The sequence below is a fragment of the Emydura macquarii genome, unplaced genomic scaffold, assembly GCF_026122565.2.
Source record: "Emydura macquarii macquarii isolate MOO-44397 ecotype Brisbane River unplaced genomic scaffold, CSIRO-AGI_Emac_v2 contig_1305, whole genome shotgun sequence".
NCBI classification, from domain to species: Eukaryota; Metazoa; Chordata; order Testudines; family Chelidae; genus Emydura; species Emydura macquarii.
In genome coordinates, this window is record NW_027131442.1 from 1,374,072 (window position 1) to 1,397,678 (window position 23,607).

General features: G+C 49.2%; 2 protein-coding genes across 2 annotated transcripts; one reads left to right on the forward strand and one right to left on the reverse strand.

Moving 5' to 3' along the window:
• Positions 1 to 2,571: 2,571 nt before the first annotated feature.
• Positions 2,572 to 5,189, reverse strand: LOC137154899 (macrophage-expressed gene 1 protein-like). Its single transcript, XM_067550747.1, has one exon. The coding sequence runs from the start codon at positions 5,089 to 5,091 to the stop codon at positions 2,935 to 2,937; it is 2,157 nt and encodes a 718-aa protein (XP_067406848.1). The 5' UTR covers positions 5,092 to 5,189; the 3' UTR covers positions 2,572 to 2,934.
• Positions 5,190 to 14,261: 9,072 nt separating this feature from the next.
• Positions 14,262 to 22,364, forward strand: LOC137154800 (serine protease FAM111A-like). The gene is made up of 3 exons (XM_067550626.1): positions 14,262 to 14,583; positions 15,355 to 15,476; positions 16,446 to 22,364. Exons 2-3 carry the CDS (start codon positions 15,381 to 15,383, stop codon positions 18,306 to 18,308), a joined length of 1,959 nt encoding a protein of 652 aa, XP_067406727.1. The 5' UTR covers positions 14,262 to 14,583; positions 15,355 to 15,380; the 3' UTR covers positions 18,309 to 22,364.
• Positions 22,365 to 23,607: the final 1,243 nt, after the last annotated feature.

Below are 23,607 nucleotides of genomic sequence, written 5' to 3' on the forward strand. Positions count from 1 at the left end.
GGGGGCTGGAGATGCTGCTAGAGCTGGCTCGCTGGACTGTGAGAACTGTCTGGCTACGGCCTCTAACCCTTTCCAGACCCTGATCCCCATTTTTCAGGTGGGGAAACCGAGGCATGGCATTGCCCAAGGTCACATGAGAAGCTTGCATCAGATGCAGGAGGGGAACTGAGATCTGCCTACCTGTCCTGCCCCTTAACCACGCAACCCGCAAGACTGGATTGGACTGATTGATCTGGCTGTTTTGGGGTCATACACTCCCACCTGGGAGCACTGAGCCAGGAGAAGCAGCTGCCAGGATAACCCTGTTAAGAAGGCCTTAGGGCCCCAAAGTGAGTGTAGTAAATTCCACTGAGGTTCCCCGGAAGAGCATTCTCAGCCTATCCCCCCACATCTTCCCTCCTGCATCTGCCCTGGAGACAGAGCAAGAGCAGAGTCCCAATGTATAGAGAAGACTTGAAAAGCCTGTTCTCTTTTGTTTGCGCCACTTTTCCTGGCTGACTCCCAGAATGGATGGAGAAGAGGGGTAGGATCTGGCAAGAAAGGCACAAAAAGAAGTGACTTGTATCCAGACTTTTTTTTTTTTTTTTTTTTTTTTTTTAAAAGCATGCATTTAACTCAAGTGCTTTGTAAACTGGTGGGAGAAAAAAGATCTGAGTTAACAATACATTCAACTGAGGGCTGACAGCTGGAAATCCAAACCTGGGCCTTACTTCCAGTTACCCTGCACAGCCAGGGACACAACTTTGATCCTGATGTTTTGAAGGTAAAACACAAGCAGAAAAATAAACTTTTAGTTGTTGTTTTATATGGAAAAATATCCCTTTCAGGATTTTAAATCTCTGTATCTAACAAAGGCTTTTCCCTAATGCTTATCCCTTAAAATATGATACCTATGTGTTTTTTGATAAAGTAGTAAAACAGACCATACACCCCCCTCCCCCCACACACACACCTTCCTCCACAGGTCACCTTTAAACACTATCCTTCTCCCAGGGCTGGTTTTAGAGTATATGGTTAACTTTTCTCTCAAATATTTTGATACATGTGCGATGGTCTAGATCTGATAGAATTTCTGGCTTTTTGCTTTTGAAAAATTGGAAGGAATAATTTAATCTCTAACTGTGTTGATGGAATAATTAATGATGATATTTTAATACTGACCCAAGGAACTTGGAGCCCTGTAATTTTACAATCTCACTCCACGATCTCTGCTTCTTGTAGAGGGGATCTTAGAATGATTTGCTTGGGCTAGTAGAAGGTTTTCTACTGAAACCTGAACATAACAAAGTGATTGAGGAAGAAACGGAATCTGTATCTTGATTTTGCTTTTTCACCCCCCAAAAAGTTGCTTTACCTATTTTTGTTAGAGACACAGTATGTTTTGTTTTCTTTTGGACACACACAATATTTTGGACTTAGCAGCGGTTGAAATGTTTAGCATAGTTTGGGGTGATCATTGCTGTCAGCTATTTAATACTGAGCAGAAATAAAAGACTTGGAATGTAGCAAACAAAATGTTTGATGGCTGAGGGAAAGGAAGGTGGGGGAATACAGAAGCGCAGGGTATGAGGGTAGTTGTATGGCAAAGTAACTGACTTTGGGCTGTTCCCTCCCCTGTCCCCATCTCTCCCCCCCCCCCCCCCGCCTCCCGAAGATTTCACCACAGCTTCACCTGCCCCCTCCCATGCAAGGAAAAAAACAACAAAACAGAAAAGGAAGAGAGAAAACTGAAATGAAAGTCTTGAAACTGCATGAGTGGGTGAGCCAGGAACATTAACCCTTAGAGTGCTGCAGTCTGGGCTGCTCCTTAGCCTTGCTAACTTCCTCCCCACCCCCCTCCATCAGCAGGGCTCATGCCTCCCATCATCGCCTGTTACAAACTCCCTATTTCCCCACCAAGCCCCCATCGCTGGTTCCCACCTACCCCAAACTGATGGCTCCTCTGTTACCTGCCCCCCCTCCCTTATCTCCAGTTATCAGCAAGCTACTGAAAGTCCTGTTCCCCAACAGCGGCCTCTCCCCCACAATGCAACCTCCCTGCTGGCTGCCACCCACTGCACAGCCTCTAACCCCCATCTCCCCACCACTGCCCTAACCTTCCTGAAAACCACTGGCAAGTCACCCTGCCCCCCCCCTTGTCTGTCCCACAATCTGCCCCTTGCTGCCAAATCCACCCAGTAAGGAACATGGAGGGTCCCAGCATGCTTTGCAGCTCAGTCCTGCCCCACAGCACAGGCTTGTGGGTAGCCACAGGAGATTCAATAGCAGCCCCAAGAAAGATGGCAACGTTGTGAGCCAGGGTGAAGGTCTCTGGCTAGGCCCGGAAGCCAGGGGCAGCTACTCGGGTCTGGTGGGGGCGGGTGGGATCCCAGCAGAGCCAACGCTCACTGTGCTCATTGCGCTATGTAGTGCAGTCATCAAAGCCCAGCTCCTGGCGTCGCAAGAGTCCCTGAGAGTGTCCGCGTTCCTTTTTGTATAACGTTTCCAGCCCTGCTGGCTGTGGGAAAACACCCCCATGACGTCCCCCTCCCCCAATGCTGGCAACACCCAGGAAGAAAAAAGACAAACAAATCCCTCAAAACGTTATTTTAATCAGTCTCATGATTGTTGAACCTGGGGGCCTAGTAATCCCGGGATCCTATGTACACATGGTCCCCTCCCCTTTAAGAGGCAGATTTTCCCACTGCCAGACACCTACTTTCCTTTGTTCTGGTTGGTGGGTGGAACGGTGCCCCCCTTTGGCCAAACATAGGAACTCCCTTCCAGTTGCTAGGGGGTTGCTAGCCTGTTCTAGACAGCCTGCAACCCTAATGCATTAATGTTATTAAAAGCTACTGCTGTCCCAACCTCACCACACCCCGTGCCCCTCACCCATGGGGCGTGAGCCATTCAGACCTCACCCCAGGGAGAGTCCTTGACCCGGTTCATGGGGTCTCAGGCCGAGCTGGTCCCAAGAGACGTGGTGGCTCCATAGCTCCCTTGCTCTTCCACGACACAGCTGGACTGTACCTCCTGGTATCCCCTGTTCTTGTACCTCCGGGTGCCGTAGACAGCCACGGCGATCGCTGCCACCAGGACGAGCATCACAGCCACTGAGATGCCAGCCACCGCGCCCCCCGTGGGCCCCGTGTGGGCCTGAGCCTGGAAGAGCTGGGCCATCTCTCGCTCATCGGTGATGTTGGCTAACCGCCAGGCTCCAGTGCCCTGCAGCTTCACCCAGGCCTGGCTGCTGTCCCCCTGCACCAGGATGGTCTCGGCCACGCTGGTGTTGGGGGTCGGCTGGCGGAGGAAGGGCGGGAGCTTGATGTGTGCCAGCTGCTGGGCAAAGAGCATCCCCGCCTGTAGGCAGTAGAGGATCTGGCAGCCGTCGCTCAGATAGGCTTTGTGCTGGCTGTAGCCCTGGGGGCACTTCATGGGGTAGGCAGTGGCAGAGTCCTGGTAGAAGAAATCCTGGAGGATCCCAGGGCTCTGTCCCTTCAGGAGCCCAGCCAAGGGGTTGCCGGCCTGGCAGCTGAAGAAGCCGCCGAAGGGCAAGCTGAAGCGGGTGCCCATCTCGTAGTCATCGCTCACGCACACCTTCAGCCCATCGAAGAGCGAGAGTGGGTAGAAGTAGGATGGGCAGGCGTGGGCTCCAGTGAGCGGGTTCTCCTCCCCGGCGCTGTACAGCCCCCCAAAGAGGAAGCCAGAGCCCTGGGGCACGGGGCCAGTGGCGGCACACCAGTGGGCCGTGAAGCGCACCGTGGTGGGGTAGTAGCGGACGCCGCACACCTGTTGGCAGCAGGTGAAGAAGAGCCAGCAGGTGTGGCACTGCCGGTGGCACTCGGCACGGGGCTGGCTGGCCGTGCGCTCCTCGCCATGCAGCGGGATGGGTGTGTAGCCGGCCGGGCAGGAGAAGCCCCCCGTCAGCGGGTTCTGGGTGCGGTAGGGCTGGCACATCTCTTCCACTGCCGGGCCCGACATGCCGAGGCATTCCTGGAAGATACCCCCGAAGGTGAAGTTGGTGTTGGCCCCCAGGCACGAGCCATCATCCACGTTGGCCTGGAAGTTGAAGTTGCTGGCGTCGGCCTTGACGCAGCCCGGCTGGGTGTTGACGGCATAATACAGGCGGATGGCCTTGTCCACTGTGACCGCCACCCTCCTGGCTGTAGGTGCCGGCAGCTCCGGCAGGGCCTCTGGGCTGATGAAGAAGGGCAGGGGCAGGCCGGCCTTGCCGATGGCCACCAGGTGGTTGGGGATCCCTTCCTGCCACTTCTGGAGCGTGATGCCTGGGTAGAAGGGCACGCTGCCCCGGCTCTCGATGCGCGAGGCCACCGTGTTCTCCAGATAGCTCTTGGTCAGCTCGTCCTGAACCTGCGCCGCGGCGCCGATGCCCACGTTGACCTTGCCAAAGAAAGTGGCAGAGGCCGAGGCGGTGATGCCCGCCTTCAAAGCTACATTGTCCTGCAGGAAGATCTGTTTGATCTGATCCTCCTGGATCAGGCTGGCTCCGGCCTCCAGCGTGGTCAGGACGTGGGTGCCATAGTTCAACACCAGCAGTTCAGCCAGGTACCTGGCCTCCCGGCTCTGGTTGTTCTCCAGATGGTTACCGATGGCCAGGAGCTGGTGCCGGAAGCTGGGGTGGAGGGTGAAGGCCGGCTGGGCCTTCACCGAGTAGATATGGTGCCGCACTTGCACCCGAGTGGTGACCGTCTGGTCATAGATATTGTAGGTCTTGGTCTCTTGGCACCCGGCAGAGAACTTCCCATTGAGGACGCCTAGGAAGGAGGCCTCGGCGTTGATGGAGCGGGCAAAGGCATCGGTGTAGGAGAGCCAGTCCTCGATCAGCTCGGCATGCACTTCCACCTGGCTCTCCCGGAGCGGCACCACCTCCACCTCATCCGGCAGCAGGTATTCACCATCCTCCGTGGTGCGGCACTGCGTGTAGTTGAGACTCATCACCCGCCCCACCTCCACATTGCGCAGGTTGTCCCAGCCCCCTCCTGGCAGCACCTCCAGCACGCTCACGTTCAGGGCCTTCTTGCAGGCCTGGAAACCGGGTTCCATGGCACCCACCCCCGCCGCCATCAGCAGAGCCCAGAGCCAAGGCACCATGGCCGTGCTGTTCGGGAGCCGAGCTTCCTTCAATGGGATGAGGCCCCTGCTCCTCTCTGTGTCCCCTCTCAGTTCCTTGCTCTCTCCTGAATACCAGCCTGACTCTTTCCCCAGTGAGATTTCTTGTACAGGAAGCCTCTGATTTTTAAATGTGCAGATAAAGCACCCACAAAAAAAAAAAAAAAAAAAAAAGAACAAAAGAGGAACGCTTGCTTTGTCCAATGGCCTTCGTGGAGGTGAAGCCTCTGGATACGCCCAGCACTGAGTCACCCACAACATCATCTGATTTACTCTCCCCTCAAAAGAGGAAGAGAAACTAAATTAACTTTTAAAAGTTCCTATGCCCTGTGGCACCACCCCCTGGAGAGCAGATGAGAATTGGCTAGTGTGAGGCCTTGGAATTTCCAGCCCCTGGCACAGACCTAGTCCAAACAAGTCCTCTGACTGGGGTGCAGCGGAAAGGGGATTCCCTGCGTTGGCTTTTCAAGCCAAGGAATTTCCCTCAGAGAGGCCCCAGTGGGCCAGAGCGACATTGCCAGAGCTGCACAGCGTGCAGTGGCCAGGCAAGATCAGCCCTGGAGCTGCGGAGTGGGGAAGCAGAGGGTGGGGAGGAATCTGGCAGCCCTTTGCTGCTATGCCTTTCTGTGCCGAGCATGGGTAAAGGAGGAGTCCTGGGGAGCAGGCCCCCTGCTCAGTAATGTCTCTCATGGCTGTTTGGAGTGAGGCCAGAGCCCCCACTTCCATGCCCTTCTCCCCCGCCGGCCAGCTTTTGGCGGACGATCAAGGCCTGGCCCAGGGCCATGGGCTGTGCCTTGGTGTGAAACAGCAGTGGGGCTCTTCCTTGCCCATGGCTGCAAGCGGGGGAGAGGCCCTGGGCCTGGGCCAGAGAGGGGGAACATGGTGCAGAGGATCACTGGGGAGGCGGGCACTGAGGGGCAGCCATGTGGAAAGGGCGCTTTGCAGGCTGGCACATGATCCTGGCCCCAGGGTGACTGCGGGGGGGGGGGGGGAGATTTCTCCTGCCTTGCTGATTCACTCACGCTGATTCACTGCCTGAGGAGCTGCAGGTGGCTGTGAGCCCCTGATGGGACTGAGACCCGCAAACACCGGGGAAAGGGCCAGCAGCTGAGGCGGCTGCTGCTTCAGAGACCAGGAAATGAGCACAGGGGGATCGTGCTGGTGGCAGTAATCCCTCTTACACCCTGAGGGAGAAGCTGGCTGTTTTTGGGCAGGGCTGGTGGCAGAGCCACTGAGGAATTGCGGTGGGGCAACGGGGTCACTTACAATCACCCATGGGGCTGCAGAGCTCATGCTACACGTACGATCCAGGATCAGGGCCCTCCTGGCTCTGCCAGCCCTGAGCTCCTCCGCCCCCAGCTCCGCTGATGCCTCCTCAATCCCAACCCATAGCTCCCTGCTAGTTGAGCCCTTGGCTTCCCCCCACCCCCTCAGTTTTGCTGGTGCCCCTCAAATGAACCTGCAGCCATTCTGCTCTCTTGCATGGTCCAGTCAGAGAGCCGTAAGAAAACCAACGTGTCAACCCATCCTAGCTTCCAACCAGCTCTTTTCATTAAAGTCTCAAGCTAAAAACACAGTGTATTTTCAGCAGTGACCTGTCACCAGAACAAACATGGGGTCAAGCCCTGCAAAAAAAAACCAACCCTCAGTCCTTGCGGGGGGGAGAAAAAGGGGGGGATCATACCAGAGACACCAGAGGATGGTAGCCTTGTTCTTACACTGGTCTGGCACCTCCTGCCGATCAAATCTCATTGGATTGAACTGAAAAAAGGTGAGGAAAGGAGGTGAGTGCAGTGCTGAGCCCGCAGGGTGAAAAATCTTTCTGAGATCCTTGTAGTTAACAATATCCCCAGCGTTAGATCACCTGCAGGTGTTGTCAATTGGCGCGCATGTGTGTGCTCTCGCTATGTGCTGTCCCCGCTCTGCGCAGGCCACGGACCCAGCAGACCACTAGGATCTTACCCAGAAAGACCACAGACTCGTGAAGGACTAGATTTATTGCTGACGAAGCATGGTCCTAGTGCCCTATACGTGCAACCGGCACACTAGCACATGTAGGCCCGTTACAATGGACTCAGCTCAGTCAGTGGTGGGACTTTCCACTGCTCCCTCGGCCGGACAAGGGTGCCCCTCCTATGACGCCTCTTTTATACATTGGTATAAACAAGTTACGTATCATGCTACCGACAGAGTTATCATGCTACAGACAGAGTTACCGACCCTCTGCCTTGTACCTGTTGGTTTGAACAAAACATCTCCATCCATCATCCTGTGCTCCTATCCTTACTTGGGTCAGCGTACTCCTGCACCGTCTCCCAGGACTGTGTTTATGCCATAACTGTACATTGGGGCGTGCCTGGGCTAGCCTTCAGGAAGTTGTTTACATGAATACCCAGGGCCTAGTACTTCTTGGAAGTGCCTGTGTTTTAGCAACGCTAGCCATGCCTTTGTCAAGTTCATGCACCGGACAGCGAACTGGTAGGCAAGCGTTTGCTTTAGGACAGGACCTCACTTTTGCAGTGAGCCTGGCTTTTGCTGACTTTGGTTCAGGCCTTGTGCTCCAGGCTTGCTCTCTCTCTATTCCAGTGTGCTAAATGGCTCTGTGGGTAAGAGGTGGCACAGATGTGGTACCAGAACATCCAAACTCTGATGAGGAACTACATCACTGTCCCTGAGCCACATCCCAGAACCAGACCCCGCCCCCTCAACTTTCAGCTGGCGTATGGCAGCACCATTCCACTGCATGTTCAGTTGCCATGAATCCAACGGACTGCACTGACTGACACCAGCGGGGGATGTGGCCCATGGATGCCCGCGGAGCTACGGTTGACCGACCCAGCTAGGGATCGCTTTTTATAACTGTGCAATTGCTCCCCCATAAACAACAGTGACTTTTGTTTTTTTGGGGGGCGGGGTGAAAGTCCTGTCAGCATCCCAGTCCGGCCAGAGCCTGGATGTGGCCACAGGTTGGTCGGGGTGGGAAGGTGGCATAACTAGCTTAGATCTGCTCTGAGGCCTCCCCCACGGGAAATTGCCCACCCGCCTGTCCTCCTGTCCAGTGACCTCGCTCATTCTCGCCAGCACAGCCCCTGACCTTCTCGCTATGTTTTCAAGGGCTTCCCACGGCCCTGCTGAACAACCAAACTATTGTCTGTGAAGCAGCTGGATGAAAACAACCCTCCTCCTGCGCTTTGATTTGGAAGACCTCTGTGGGCTGTAAAGAGGGGGGTGCCCCAGAGCAGAGACTACGTCAGCCTGACCAGCCGCCCCTCCCCATGGTTTTTTGCACAGTTTAGATCATAGAACTCTCGCCTTCAGTGGGGACAGATGGAGCAGGGGGAGCTGGCGAGCAGCTCCCCGCAAAGCCACTTGTGCAGCTGTGAAAGGCACCCCCTGCTTTTGCTGCTGTTGTCAGCTGGCGTGCATGTGCTCGCAGGACGCTGTACCAACCCCACAGAGAGCCAGCTTAGCAGACCTTGGCGGTACTACCCAGAAAGACCACAGGCTTGGTTCGGCGGCGAAGGTGCTTAGCCAGGTTAATTGCTGACGAAGCCCGGTCCTACCGTCCCTTAGGCACTACAGGTGCCCTAACACATGTATGCCCATGATGATGGCCTCAGCTCAGTTGCCCCTCCTATGATTTCTCTTTGATATATCGATACCAACAAGTTCCGCATCATGCTCCTGATGTGTTACCAACATGTTATCCCCTATGCCTTGCAGCTGTGCATTCCAACAAAACATCGCCAGCCATCATCCTGTTCTCTTTGTCCTTGTTTTTACTCGATGTGTGCGCCCGCACCATCTCACCGGCCTGTGCTTATAGCAAAACCGTATGTCGGGGTCTACCTGTGCTTGCCTTCTGGAAGCTATTTACATGAATATCCGTCTGGGAGTGTCTGTGTTTTAGCAATGCTAGCCATGCCTTTGCCGAGTCCATGCACTGGACAGCGAACTGGTAGGCAAGCGCCTGCTTTATGACAGTGCCTGACTTTTGCTGATCGCCTGGCTTTTGCTGACTTTGGTTCAGGCTTCAGGCCTTGCACCAGGCCCTGTGCTCCAGGCTCTTTCTCTCTCTCTGCAGCTGGAGGGCATAGGATTCCCTGGAGGCCCTGGTGTGGCTCACCCCGCCGCCACCTCCCCCGGGTCCCTTATGGACCTTGGAATCTGTGTTATTGGGGACTGTGCCTTTAAGGGCTGACCTTCACAGACAGAAAGCCCGGGCAGGGTGCTGGGAAGCTTTTGTCACGCAGCCAGTTGGAATTGGACACAGCGTGAAGCAGAGTATTGCAAGCCCCTTAAGCACTGAGGCCCAGCTCCTCAAAGGTATTTAGATACCTAACTCCCATTGATTCAGCAGGAGTTAGGTGCCTAAATACCTTTGAGGATGTCAGCTTAAGTGTTCACTGAATAGCATAGAACCGACCCCTTGATCCTTCCCTGGATCTCCAAGCACCCAGTGCTCCTGGCCCCGTCCTCAGGTTCTCCCAGAAGTGGGCAGGGCAGAGTTATTTAGTCAGGTGCCTGGTCCCTTAATTGTGGTGGTGGTTGAGTTGTTCCATTTCGTGAAGGAGAAAGTCCAGGGGAGGGCAACGAAAATGATTTGGGGACAGGAGCACGTGACTTATGAGGAGAGGCTGAGGGAACTGGGCTTGTTTAGTCTGCAGAAGAGAAGAAAGAGGAGGGATTTGTTAGCAGCCTTCAACTACCTGAAAGGGGGGTTCCAGGGAGGAAGGAACTAGGCTGTTCTCAGTGGTGGCAGATGACAGAACAAGGAGCAATGGTCTCAAGTTGCAATGGGGGAGGCCTAGGTTGGCTATTAGGAAAAACTTTTTCACTAGGAGGGTGGTGAAGCACTGGAATGGGTTACCTAGGGAGGTGGTGGAATCTCCATCTTTAGAAGTTTTTAAGCTGCAGCTTGACAAAGCCCTGGCTAGGATGATTTAGCTGACGTTAGTGCTGCTTTGAGCAAGGAGTTGGACTAGATGACCTCCTGCGGTCCCTTCCAGCCCACATCTTCTATGATTCTATGATCAAGTAGCATAGAACAGTGTAACTAATTCAGTGACTGTTAGTGCCACCTACAGGCATAAACTGGAAAGGCACGTGACCATTGCTAATTTTCATCCACTGCAATTACGCTGGGCAGGTTGGATTTACATATATATAAATTTCAGTGGATAATATTGATGTTTATTTTAAGCATTGTTTATTGTTATCAATTTAAATTTTCCCAGTTGCAGCCAATCATGGTGTGGGGAAGTCAGACAATATTTGTTTACTGACAGGCTCTAATAAATTCTCAAGCAGCATTTTTCTTACTTTGACTATCTGTAAATTTCAGTTAGTATGGATGGAAATGTTTTTCATTGGTTTGTGTGTATGGGGAAGTCATTGTTACTGACATTTACCAATAAAAATCTAATCCTTCCAAGCCTAATTGTAACAAATTTGTCACCACTGTGCTATACACATAGAGCAAGGATGGAGCTCAGCCAGAAAGGAGGCAGAGATAGAACTCCAAGTTCTCATGGTTCAAAAGCTCAGTTTGTGCTAAAAGAGAATCTCCATTAGCTATTAACAGTATAGGTTATGTGACAAACAGAGTACTTCTGATTCCCAGCAGTAGCGGGCACTAGTAACACATACACACGATCTCTCTCTCTCTCTCTCACTCTCTCTCTCCAGTTCATGACAATGCCATATAAAGCTTTAATGGGAGAAAGTGACAAGAGGCTGGAAGACCTCAGGAGGAATTGGAGGAGAAGACTTGGGGAAGTGGGAATATCTTTATGGGAAAAAAATCTCCAGGGAGGAATGAAATCTCAGGGGTGTGCAGAAAAGACTTGTAAAAAATAAGACAAAATTCAGTGAAAAAGAGATTTAATTTGTTCATTAAAGAGACAATTTACTAATCGGTGTATTTGTGTTTTCATGCTTTCGGAGAATTTGCTTTTTAAAAATATAACCCAACAGATTTGCCACATGCCTCAGAATCGGAGAGGGAAAATTCTGCAGATGATACACAAACTCCCTGCTGATTTCCCAGAGATGCCAGCCATTCGGTACAGTGTGATTGTATTGCAAGTCCCAGCAATGGGACCTTTCTGCTATTAATTGTTAAGTTGAGTTTTTCCACTGCTTTAATTAATTTTTTTTAATAGTTGAACAGAGGCACAGAGCATCCACAACTTTCATTTCCCCATACCAACACAACCAATCTGAGTTGTCATGCAGCCAGACATCAGTGTGTGCAATTTCATTATATTCTTGTTTAATTTAAATTGTGATGGGGGTCTGCATTGATTTATCCACCCTCTTCCATACACTGTAGCAATTGCACTGTGCACAGCCAGTCAGATTCCTCTGGAAGGGACTTTGATCCCAGCAACTCTTAAATGAGACAGTGATTGATGTCACAAACCTGTTCTGGGCAGGGTGGTGGTGATAGAGGCCAGTGCCTAAGAGTCCCAGAGAAAGGAGGCTTGCAAAGTTTATTTCCCAAATCAAACTGATCCATTCACTTCCAGCAGGTGTGACACACTGCACCCCATGTACACCCTTCTGGTGTGATTGTGTATCATTCATGTTCACCCTTATAGTGTACCTGTGTATTGTTTAATGCAAAGTATGTCATATAAGGTATTGAATGCTCATGACAGGCTGAACATTATTGTTATGTTTCTTGCAATGTCATGTGTATGAAGCTCTGCTATGTAATATTCTCAAATGTGTGTCTCACATGGCTTGAATTGACCCAGGCAAACACTAAAAGCAGAGGTAATTCAAATACACTGCATGTTAGTGCCACTTACTGGCATAGATATGGCAAGGTAAGTGGTTATTGCTAATTTTCATGCCCTTGTAACACTTATCACCACTGTGCTGTACACGTGGAGCAAGGACAGAGCTCAGGGAGGCAGTGAAGATAGAACAAAGCTTCTCAAGCTCTAAAAACAGCTTACTCAATTCACCTGTGCTAAAGGAGAATTTCTGAGCAGTACAGGGCATATGATGAGTATAATACTTCTAATTCCCATTCTGATTCTGATTAGAGGGTACTAATAACACATTCACACTGCCCAGTTCATTATAATATCATGGGAGAAAGTAGTAATTTCTTTATTATTTCAAATCAAGAAGCTCATAAACATGTAATTTTAGTTGGGGCTTGTTGTTGCTTTAAAATTAGCCAGTGGGAAATTATTGGGAAGGAGTTGATGTGGAGAGGAGCAGAAAGTGAAACTGATTCTCTGATGCCTTGCAGTGAGGTCATTCATACCTGTACAGAGTGAGTATTAAAATGTCATTGAATCAGCATTGGAACATTTTGTACTCTCTCTAGAGCTCTAGGAAAGAGGTTGTTGTCCTATGGCATATGGCTTCTGATGGCACAATTAATTAGATATTGGGTAGGTGAAGTAGCCACTCTGTCACGGCAGCATCAGCCGGAGACATCAAGTGCATACATCCACTATCAATAGGAAAGCATTCCATGACAACCTGGAACTTGGCACACTGTTTGTTTGTAAGCACCACAGGGGCAGGATGGCCACCTTGTAGTATTTTGGGAATAGCTACTTGTGAGATAAAACAATGAGAATTTTGTAGCACTTTAAAGACTAACAAATTTAATTTCAGCAGGCATAAGCTTTCGTGAGCTTCAGCTCACTTCCTCAGATGCAGTTGGTAAAAATGATACAGCAAATAGAAAACATATATAGAAGGCAACATATGCATATCCAAGGGTATAGATAACAATGGGGTAGGTGGATAAAAGCCGGGTACTTGAGGCTTAATGACAACCATTGAGTAGGAGGTGAGAATGGGTGATCAGAGCAAATTATTTCTTGTAATGAGATAGCCATTCCAAATCCCTGTTTAAACCCAGTTTGAATGTGTCAAGTTTGCAGATAATTTCTAACTCAGCAGTTTCTCTTTCAAGTTTGTTTTTGAAGTTTTTTTGGAGAAGTACAGCAACTTTCAGGTCAGCAACAGAGTGCCCTGGGAGATTGAAGTGTTCTCCAACTGGTTTATGGATATTCTTTTTTATGTCTGATTTGTGTCCATTTATCCTTTTGTGTAGTGATAGTCCAGTTTGGCCAATGTACATGGCAGAAGGGCATTGCTGGCACATGATGGCATATATTACATTAGTGGATGTGCAGGTGAATGAGCCCCTTATCCAACCTGAAGCAAATACTCACCAGCAACCATACACCCTACAAAAAGTCTAATCCAGGAACCTATCCCTGCAACAAACCCCATTGCCAGCTCTGCCCACACATCGACTCTAGTGACAGCATCACTGGTCCTAACCATATCAATCACACCATAAGGGGCTCATTCACCTGCACATCCACTAATGTTATTGCTGTATACAGACTAACATGGCTACCCCTCTGGAACTTACTTATGAGCTGTGGCTCCTTTTAGAAACCAGGAGGAAGAGGAGGGACCCAGTGGGAGTCATCATGTTTATGTAGAACAGAGGTGGAGAAGGTATGTCCAGTAAGTCCCTGTGAATAAAGTTTGTTCTTCTTTCCACTGAAACCTGAGTAGTCTTTAAGTTAGTGGGATACCACCAACCATCAAGCAGCCCTGGGGTAAAGATGTGCCTTAAACCCCGTGTCTAAAATGGATCCTGTTGTAATGAGGAAGAATCTTTAATTTGGGCCATGTGGTTGTTCTGAGAGCGAGGGGATCGCTCTAGGGGGAAGATGGGAATTTCGCAGGGGGAGATATTTGGGGAGGATCAAAGAGCTGGGGGGGGGTGGAGTTTTAAAAAACAGGGAGCGCTGGAGTGAGCTATAAAAAGTCCCATCATGATTCTAACAGACCCATTGCCACGTCGGCCTCTGCCTGGAACGACACACCCGACACTGCCCCTTATGGAGCAGCAACCCCGCGGGCGTAGTCGCCCTACCAGCGCCTCTGCAGAACGTGGGAAAATCCCCTGCCGCTTTCCCACTCCATGAGGGCGGGCCCCATGGAACTGAAGGGGAAGTTGTCATGGTGACCGAGCAGCCCCTCTCCCCTATTGGCTGCGTTCTTGGAACGAAGCCCGGAGACCTCACCGCCCCCCTCCTCTCTCCAACCCCGCAACAGCGGGGAACCGGCAGCCAATCAGCTTTCCAGGACGGCAGCGCCTAGGCCCAATGACGAGTGGATTCGCTCAGTTCCGCCGCCTTGCTCAGCCGCCCCGGCGGCCAATGAGAAGCGGGTGCCTGCTGTGATCCGCCGCCTCGCCCGGCCCCACTCCCTAGGGCGGGAATTATGTGATTGGTTGCCGCAGGCCTGTCTGCCGCGCGCGCCTTGTGGGCGAGAGAGAGAGAGACTGGGACGTTCGAGCCGCGCGCGCCTTGGTGGGAAGAGACCGGGGCGTTCGAGCCGCGCGCGCTTGCCTGGACTCGGATCCGGGCCTGAGCCCGAGCCCGAGCCCCGGCAGCGCGGAGAGCAGAGACCCGAGAGCCGGTGAGAGGCTCGAATTTAGGTCCTCCCCCCGCGGGGGATTGACCGGGAAGGGCCCTGTGCGGGAGCCGAGAGGGCCAGGTGGGGAGCAGGACCCCGGGGAGCATCCTGTGGGGGCCAGGAGGGAGGGCAGGACCATGTAGGCGGCTGTCAGGACACGATGGAGGAATGGGAGCACGGAAGGACCCCATGGGGAGCTGGATGGGGGGAAGGACCCTGTGGGGGTCTAGGAGGGAGAACAGGAGCCGGTGGGGGCCTGGAGAGCAGGACCCCATGGAGGGATGGGAGCCCGGAAGGATCCTTTGGGGATCAGGAGGGAGGACAGGATCCTGTGTGGGGATTGATGGATAGATCTCATGGGTGGCCAGGAGTGGGGGAGGACCCCACAGGGAGAGTAAAGTGGGTAAATGAATCAAAATCTCTTTTCCAAAGGAAATAAAGAATCTCTCCCACCTAGCCAGTCCCTCTTTCCCTTCCTCTTGGGTACCTGCCTGCCCCCCTACAATGGTAAGTGGTCAGTACTGAATGTGACCTGTTGCTCCAGCCAGGTGGGGACAATTCATAGGGATTGCCAAAGGGAATGGTGTTTCCAAAAGCCTATGTGCAATGGCGTGCTGTTTCCTAACCCACTCTGCCATGTGCCATGGATGCCTGACAGGTAGGGGTGGTGATGAGGTGTGAGGATGATGGACAGAACAGATGGGAGGTGAATAGGAATTGTCTGTACTCTCCTGCAGCTGTCTCCTAACTCTGTGAAATCTCTTGACTCCTCAGTTTCTTGTTCCTGTTTCTGAGCCAGCATGAGTACCAGGAAGCCCTGTTCTGCCAGGAAACGGCCTGTTGGCAGAAGTCCAGCCAGGACCTCCCAACAAAATACCATTGAATCTTGCTGGCAGGTAATCCACTTTGAGGCAGGTTTCCTCATGTGATAAAATAATAATACATTAGCACTGTGGTAGCCCAGACAAGCTCCAGTTATGGTCCAGGACCTTACTGAGCTAGGTGCTGTCAGAACACAGAATGATAAGACAGTCCCTGTCCCAAACCCCTTACAGGCTAAGTATAAGACAAAAAATATGTGGGGACAGATGATGGGAACTCAAGGAAACAATGAGTATTGGTCAGCGTGACAGGCAGTAGCATGAGCACACCAGCTGTCTAATTGTTGTCAAGTTCACACTTGAAGCACTGGTCTGGGCTTTGGTTTTGATGTAGTCATTGTCACCTCAGAATGACCCTGCCATCAGGGAGTGTGGGGGAGTGTATCATTTCGCTTTCAGGCCCTATCCACTAAATGCTCTTATTTTGCTTGGGTGTAAGGTAATCCTGAGCATGGTTTAGTTAACGTGTGCAACACAGATTTACTGGGTTGCAGCAAAACTATATTAGTCAGTCCTCCCAGGCAATCCCACAATGCTATGGGAAGGACTAGTGGGATTTCGTGTCTGAGTGAGCACCAGAGATAATATTGCCAATCAGAACATGTTTTGGAAGGAGTGTTCAAAGCCCTTTCTAATCTTTTATTTTTTCTTTATATGTTACTATTCAAATGCAGATTTTTAGGAAGGGAACTAAGTTAAGGTTAACAGGAACAGGTGCAATATTTTGGGATAATCCCCTCTGTGTTCTTGGCTAGAACCAGAAGAGCCATGCCAGATTTTACACTTTTCTCTTACATGGCAAGACAGGATTTTATGGAAGTGGTATGTGAACATGCATGCAGTGCAGACACGACCAATAAAGCCTGCCGTGATGTACCTCTCCACTGAGTCTTGGTGCATTGATTTAGCATAACGCAGGGCTACAAATGGGAAATTGCAGATGTTGTTTATTGACATTGTGGGTTTTTTGTTGTTGTTGTTCAGCAAAAGAATGGGCAGTCTACACCAAAAAGGATGAGATCTCACACTGGCGCCAGTCCTCTGAAGGACATTGGTAATACCCTGATGTCTAGTGAGAAACCTGGAACCCAAGATCCTGGACCCTGTGGGGATAGAGAATTCACTGTTAAGTTAAATGGAGGGAAGTACGTGGTGAAAGGCAAAGCCAATGACAGTATTTACACTTCCCTCATGGCTCTGAAAGATGTCCAGACTCACATCGAGAAGCAGCACGGCAAGGAGCTGTATCTGCAGGGAAAACAAGGGATTGAGGCATTTGTGAATTTGGGAATGCCCCTCAAGTGCCTGCCTGAGAAGTCCCACTTTGAAATGAAGTTTTATAAAATGAAGAGAGACCAGGAAGGTGGCAAGCAAGGACACCGCCAACTCGACACCACAGGGACTGAATGTGTTGTATTTTATATTGCACCCCTTGGAAAGAGAGCACCTGATGGAATGCAAATTCAAAAAATAATGTGGTGCCAGAAGCTTGTACAAGAGCGCTGCAAGATATGCATATTTGCTCCGAAAGGGGAGATCATCAAGAAAGCTCTGTGTGAGGATGGACGGTTTCTGCCCATCTTGGAGGAAAAGGAGTGGTGCCTAGTGGAGAACAGCAATAAAATAACCATTAGTGAATTTCCTGTCGATGGGCTAAATAATCGCTCATTTGAGGTGGAGCTCAAAATTGAACGTGCCATTAAAGCAAGGACTAAGCAGCATGGTGCAGCCACTGGGGAGCAGCAGGGGGAAGCATTCTATCAGTTTAAACCCGCTGTTCTGGCCCAGTATTCTGAATTAAAGAATCAAAGTGAATTGATCGAAGAGTTCTTTAACGAGGAAGTTACAGAGTCAGGCAAACATGTCAAAGATCTGCTGGAATTGCATAGAAAAAATTTTAGTAAGGAGGCGAAGAACTCCACTCCAGTTAGGGTGCATAAACTCCTTGCTGGACTCAGCAACTCAGTAGGGTATATAGACTGGGACTACAATGGAAACAGGGGCTGTGCCACCTGCTTTGTGTTATCTAAGGGGTACATCCTTACCTGTCGTCATGTGGTGAGCGATGTAACAGGACCAGGAGTCGAGGAGCAGTACTGGGCCCAAGTTAGTCCTTCTGTCAAGGTTGCCTTCTCTTATGAAAACAAACACCCTGAGGAAGATGATTGGTTCGACGTTGAACCACGCTTGGAAGTCTCAGACCAGGCCCTTGATTATGCCGTCTTGAAATTGAAGGAACGGAGCACCAAATTCCCAGATGGGTTAGCAAAATTGACATCTTCACCACCATGTAGCGGCCTGATTTTTGTCATTGGCCACCCAGATGGAAAGGAGAAGTCCACAGATGGCTGCTCTATAGTATCCCCGCTTGAGCGGGGGTGGAGGTGCATTGAACGTCTCCAGAAACGGCAGGGAGAAGGCCACAGCAGCACCAGTTGTGGTACCATCCCTGAGAGCAGAACCACACACTGCATCCACATGTTCACCCCAAGGAGCTTCCAGGAAGTGACTAACAATCCTGACATAGTCACCTATGACACCAGCTTCTTCTGTGGCTCCTCAGGCTCACCTGTGTTTGATGCCTCAGGCCGTCTGATTGCCATGCACACCGCTGGCTACTTGTACAAGTACCACAGCCAGGAGCACAGCGTTGTTGAGTGGGGCCATTCGATGGAGGCCATTTTGTCTGATATCAGAGAGAAGAATCCAGAATGCTATAAGTCTGTGCTCTGTGACCTTGCGGGAGATGCTGAGGCTCCCTCTGGTGGCTCTGAGGACACTGTAGAGGTTCCCTATAATAACAGCGCTGAGACCAATGATGTGATGATGGAGACTGATGGTGACTAGGAAAGTGAAGAAGACTTGGAAAGCGATGACTTAGTGGAGGATTTAATTCCATCTCCAGTACCCACTGCCATAATCCTTGCAATGTTTTTCTGATGCCACCTCCCAGTGGCTTGTTTGTTGGAACAATTTTATATCTGCATTCCGCAGCCTTTGTCATTCAACTTATTTTTGCTTGGTGATTCCCATCAAAATTGAACCCTGGTCTTACCCACCCACAAAATCCCCATTCCTCTGACTTGACTTCACTTAATACACATGAATAACCACTTACGCCCTGGGAGATGGTGGTGGTAAGAAGAGATCCTTACCTCCATGGGTCTTGTTCCATCATTTGGCTGTGTAACATGCATCTTCACTGCCAAGAGATGCAACTAATTAGTGGGCTCTAAAAAGGATTCTGTAATTAAGCAAGCTTTGAAAATACCATGTTCTGTCTCCACAGGAAGAACCTTACTCTGAGGTCTTTCTTTCTGGTAATGAAGCAACAGGGTCATAATTTTAAATTAGGGAAATTTTAAGTTTTAAAAGTTAAGTTTTATATTATAGGGTTTTTTTTTTTAATTCTGGCCATTTATTTTTTTAAACTAAGTCATGAAAACAAGTGTTATAAAATAAGATTTCTAGAGCCTTAGACTATGGATTGGGTTATCAGGGAGGGATTGAATCCTACTGCAGGGTTTTTTTGTTTCATGCCGAGGTCTTGTCTACATGAAAAAGTTGCACCAGTTTAAAGGTGTGAAATTAAACTGATTAATTTACACAGAGATCTGCACTACTTAAACTAATCACTTTCTTTCACATTTTAGCAACTTTCTCATGTAGACAAGGCCTCAGAATCAGCTGAGTCTTTATAGAACTGTTCCATCTGCCAGACAAGTTTTATGGAGCATAGAAACTTTGGGGTGAGAGGAAGCAACTAATAAAACAGTTGTTTTACTTGATTAGAATGAAAAGACCCCAGGACAGCAGTGTCAGAACTTTACCCTAACGTGGTTAATATGGCTTGCCAAGATTGAAAGGTGAACTGTAAACCACTTTTAAAATTGTACTTGTGTCGTCTTATACCTCCAAGAGGCAAAAAGGTTTGAAAGTTCTTACTTTGTGTGTGTGGTCTGATCTTTCCTATGTCTTAGGGATGTTCCTTGTGAGCTCTCACTCCTTAACTAAAAAGGGTGAGGCTATTCAATCTTCCTTTATTCAAAGGCTTCCTTTATTCAAAATGTTAATCAGTCATTGGAGGTAAACAGGTGTAAAACAAAACCCAAAGATTTAAGCAGTCTACTTAAAATTCTTTCATGTTAAATACTTAATGTTGTTGTAGAAAGCTAATCTTTTGTAAATTTTAACTGCACAACTTTTTTGCATGTATAATCTTTTGCCTTTGGAAAAAGGAAAATTTCTATAGGCAAGCATTCCTGTTCAGTGCACAACTCCTAGAAGTAAAGAAGATACCACTGCCTCGCAGGTCATACGCTGAGAGACTAACTGATGCATCTTAATTTGATGTTTCAAGTGTGCCTTTCCAGCACTGCACATCTATGCATGTCCTAACTGGATCTGAGTGTTTTAACGCACCAGGTAAAGACAAATAGGACCAAATCACTTTTAATCCAGAATAAGAGCATCTGTGGGTGGGAGACAGTATGTCCTAGTGGATAGGGCATAGGACTAGGACTCTGGAGATCTCAGTTTAATTCCTGGTTCTGCTGGGTGACCTTGGGCAAGTCCCTTCCTTTCCTATGCCTGAGTTTCCCTATCTGTAAAATGGGGATAATGATACTGAACTTTCTGCAGAGGTCTTTGAGATCTACTAATAAAAATTACTCATAAGAGTTAGATGGTCTTTTCATCCAGATGAAAAGTGCCTGCACATGGAGTTATTTAGGAACAATTCCATGTGTAAAAAAGTCTGGGCTTTCTCCTCAGCCATGGCTATGTACCAACTAAGTTTCAGACATCATCTACTCTTTAGTGGGGGAGTCCAGCAAACTTTTTTTAAGGGCAAGAAAATATTTTCCTACAACGCAGCTTAACTGAAAAGATTTTCCTTACCATTTTCCTCAACATATTCCTCTTTGGACAGATGCCAGCTATGAGAAAAACAATTCTGCCCTAGTGTGCACAACTCGAAAAATTCCAAGCAGGTAAAAACAGGGTTACAGTAGAAACAGTTGTGCAGCCCAAACTCCAGCATTCAATGCTAGCTAAATGCTTCTGGGCGAACTGCAAGAAATGAAAACTACAAGCTAACCAGGGTCAAATGTGGCCCTCTGTGGGGAAGCTCCATGTGCTGCAGACTGATGCTGGGGCACTTGTACCTCCTGGTCCTCACTAAGTCTACCCCCACCCAGTGCTAGGGATAGAGGTGCCATCTTTTGGCCAGACCACTTGTGGTCATTAACAATGCCACAGCACTTTTTTTGAAGCCAAACCAAGGATATTAGCCATGCTATTCTAACTAAAGTCTGTCCCTGGTAATTTGATTTTAATGAATAGGAAGGAAAAAACTTGTAATTTCAGTCAAAGTTCTTCGCGTCTTTTTCTGTACATTGTGTTGCGCATTTACCTGTTAAACTACATTTCACCCTAGAGGTAACAGTGTTTTAGTGGTAGGCAAGCGATCCCTATATTCAATGGGATAAAAGATGCATATAGGCTTTATAGCTCTGGCAACTTAACCCTTTTTTCCTTCTGTATGTGGTGCTCACTGGTGGTGGATCTCAGGAATTAGAGAGTGTATTTCCACATTGCTTTCTTTTATAATCTTATTATTTGGTTAGTGGCTTTTTGCTTTCCATCTTTACTGGGAATAAGCACTCAGGAATCAGACTTGTCTGGAGAGAGGAAGTCACCGCACTTTTTATTAATTGCACTAGCACTTAACTGACTCGGAGTCTGCTCAGGATTCTGAAATCATTTAGTTCACCCCTGAGTACGCTCAGAGGCGTAACAGGCATTAGGAGCATTACTTCCATACTAACCCTGCATTATTATCAGCATAACTCGTCATTTGTTCCCTAGCGTTACAAGCTACAGGGACGCTCACTGGCAATATATAAAATCCAATTGTCCCAGTCCTTGTGCTTCAGGGCATGAAATGATCACCCATGGTGAGGTCTGAGAAGGAATTTCCCTCTTGTTCAACACTACTCAAATGGCCAAATGCATTATGGAGGCTTTTTGCCTTCTGCTTAAGCATCTAGCATTGGCCACAGCTGGTGTGGGATTCTGGGAACTAGATGGACCAATGCTCTGAGTTTTTATAGGAGATCTGTTCTTTTTGCTGTTTATTTCTTCCCAAACCCAAAGTGATGATGAGTTGTAGCTGGATTTAATTTTATATCTAAATTATCAGTGTTGTGTGTGTGTGTGGCTGAGGAAAAGATTTTTCTGGCTTGTAGAGCAGGTGTTGCATGACATTAGAATTGGTGCACCAGACTCTACAGGGAGCGACACACGCACTTGTATAAGAAATACTGTCTTCAAACTGGGCCACAGAATGACACACCCTTCTTCAGTTTAACCTGACACATTCCTTTTTATCTCAATGCCTGGGGGATAGTGGTGGGAGAGGGGAGTTTCCTGCTCTTTTTGTTCTCGCTCCTGTGAAGCGTTTTAAAGTAAACAGTGCCCTACACTGTTGGCAACCCAGCGGTTACAGCCTTACCTTACCGCAGGGAACCTCAAAAGTGAAACTGACTCATTGGTTTCATCGAGCAAGTTGAGACTAACGAAGAGTACATCAAGGTCATAAGTAAATTAGATGAATGATTTGGCTTTTTTAATTCTCTAAGATGAAGTTAGTAATCAGATAAAGGAAATAAAGGCTATTGAATCTGACAATGTCACCTAGAAAAATTCTTAATGGGAGAAAATAAATGTTCATATCTTTGTATTGATGCTCGTGCTGATTATATACATACCATACTATGTATCTGTACTGCTAAGTCCTTATACATCAAATAGCTGTGCAATCTGTCAATCTTTTTAAATGTTTTTTAAAAAATCTCTCATTGTGATGCTTTCATTGAAGTTTTTATTAAGCCAGTAAGAAAACTCTATCATTTAGTATGTATTGCGGGAGGGGAACGGTCAGGTATGGAGTTCAGTGAGTTGGCAGAGTCCAAAAAGCCTCCAATGGTATCACCTTGTACTGTGAGTGCTTCAGATCTGACATAGCAGCTCAGTGCCCGGACAGCAAATCTCCAGAGAAAATCACTGTTCTGTAGGAAGTGGTGTCACTTCAGTAGGCGGTGCTCTTCCCCCTCCATACTCAGCCAGCCTTGAGAGCAAAACTGTTGGAGGGAGATGTAAAACAGAGCCTTGCTCCTTGGAGCCTATGGTCCTTCAACCCTGATGTTCCAGGCAAATCCCCGCTTGAGTTATAGCTCTGTAAAGCTCTGGATGAAAAGGCTTTGCTAGTGAAAACTCGCCCCAACAGAGCTGAATCTTCCATCTTCCTCATTGGGTGGAGATCTCGTGTCTGCACCAGTCCCCTTCAGTGACTGGTAATTACACACAGCTTGGTGTTACTGTGATGCCCAGTGCCAGGAACTCCTTGGTACAAGGGCCAGGACACTGGTGGGTTTTCCTTATCCACACACTCCCTCCATACTGACTCTGCCTGAGCGTCACAGATCTCTGGGCCAGTAGCTAACTTGCTGCCTTTGTAAATCCAGGCCCCCGTGCTCTGGACTGTCAGTTTCATTTGACTAGGGAAATGTGAACTAATTTAATCTCCATCCAAGAGATGCCACCTCCTGCTCTGCATCCGAGGAAGGGTCTTGTCTGCCAGCCAGATCTCAGATCTCAGCCCCAGGAGGCAGCTGTTCTTTCCAATCACTGTCGCTCTGGGTGCCTTGCCTCTGCACTGAAGGAGTTGGCTCAGCCCTGAAAGCTGTGCTGTGCCCTTTGCCAGCAGTGCAGGGAGAGACTGACCAGAAGCGGGAGATCCCAGCTTCGCTCCTGAAGCTTCAAGGCACTTGGGCATCGGTCCCAGACTTTTCACTAGGTGACTTGTTTGTATCCACTTGGGCACTGGACCAGATTCTTTGTGGCAAAACCTAAAATAGACCTGATGGCTCGTCATGAGAGGTGCCAGGGTAGGGATGTTAACCCTGTTGCCCTGGTCAAACTCGAATGGGTCTTAGACCCACCCCTGCAGCTTCAGTTCACCATGGGATTCCTGTGCAAAATACCATGCATTTACCACGCTCTTCCCCAGAAGTGGCTGCATCTTGGCAATGGGGGAAGCAGACACTGCCTGTAGGTTATACCAGTCTGGGTCATTCAGGGAATG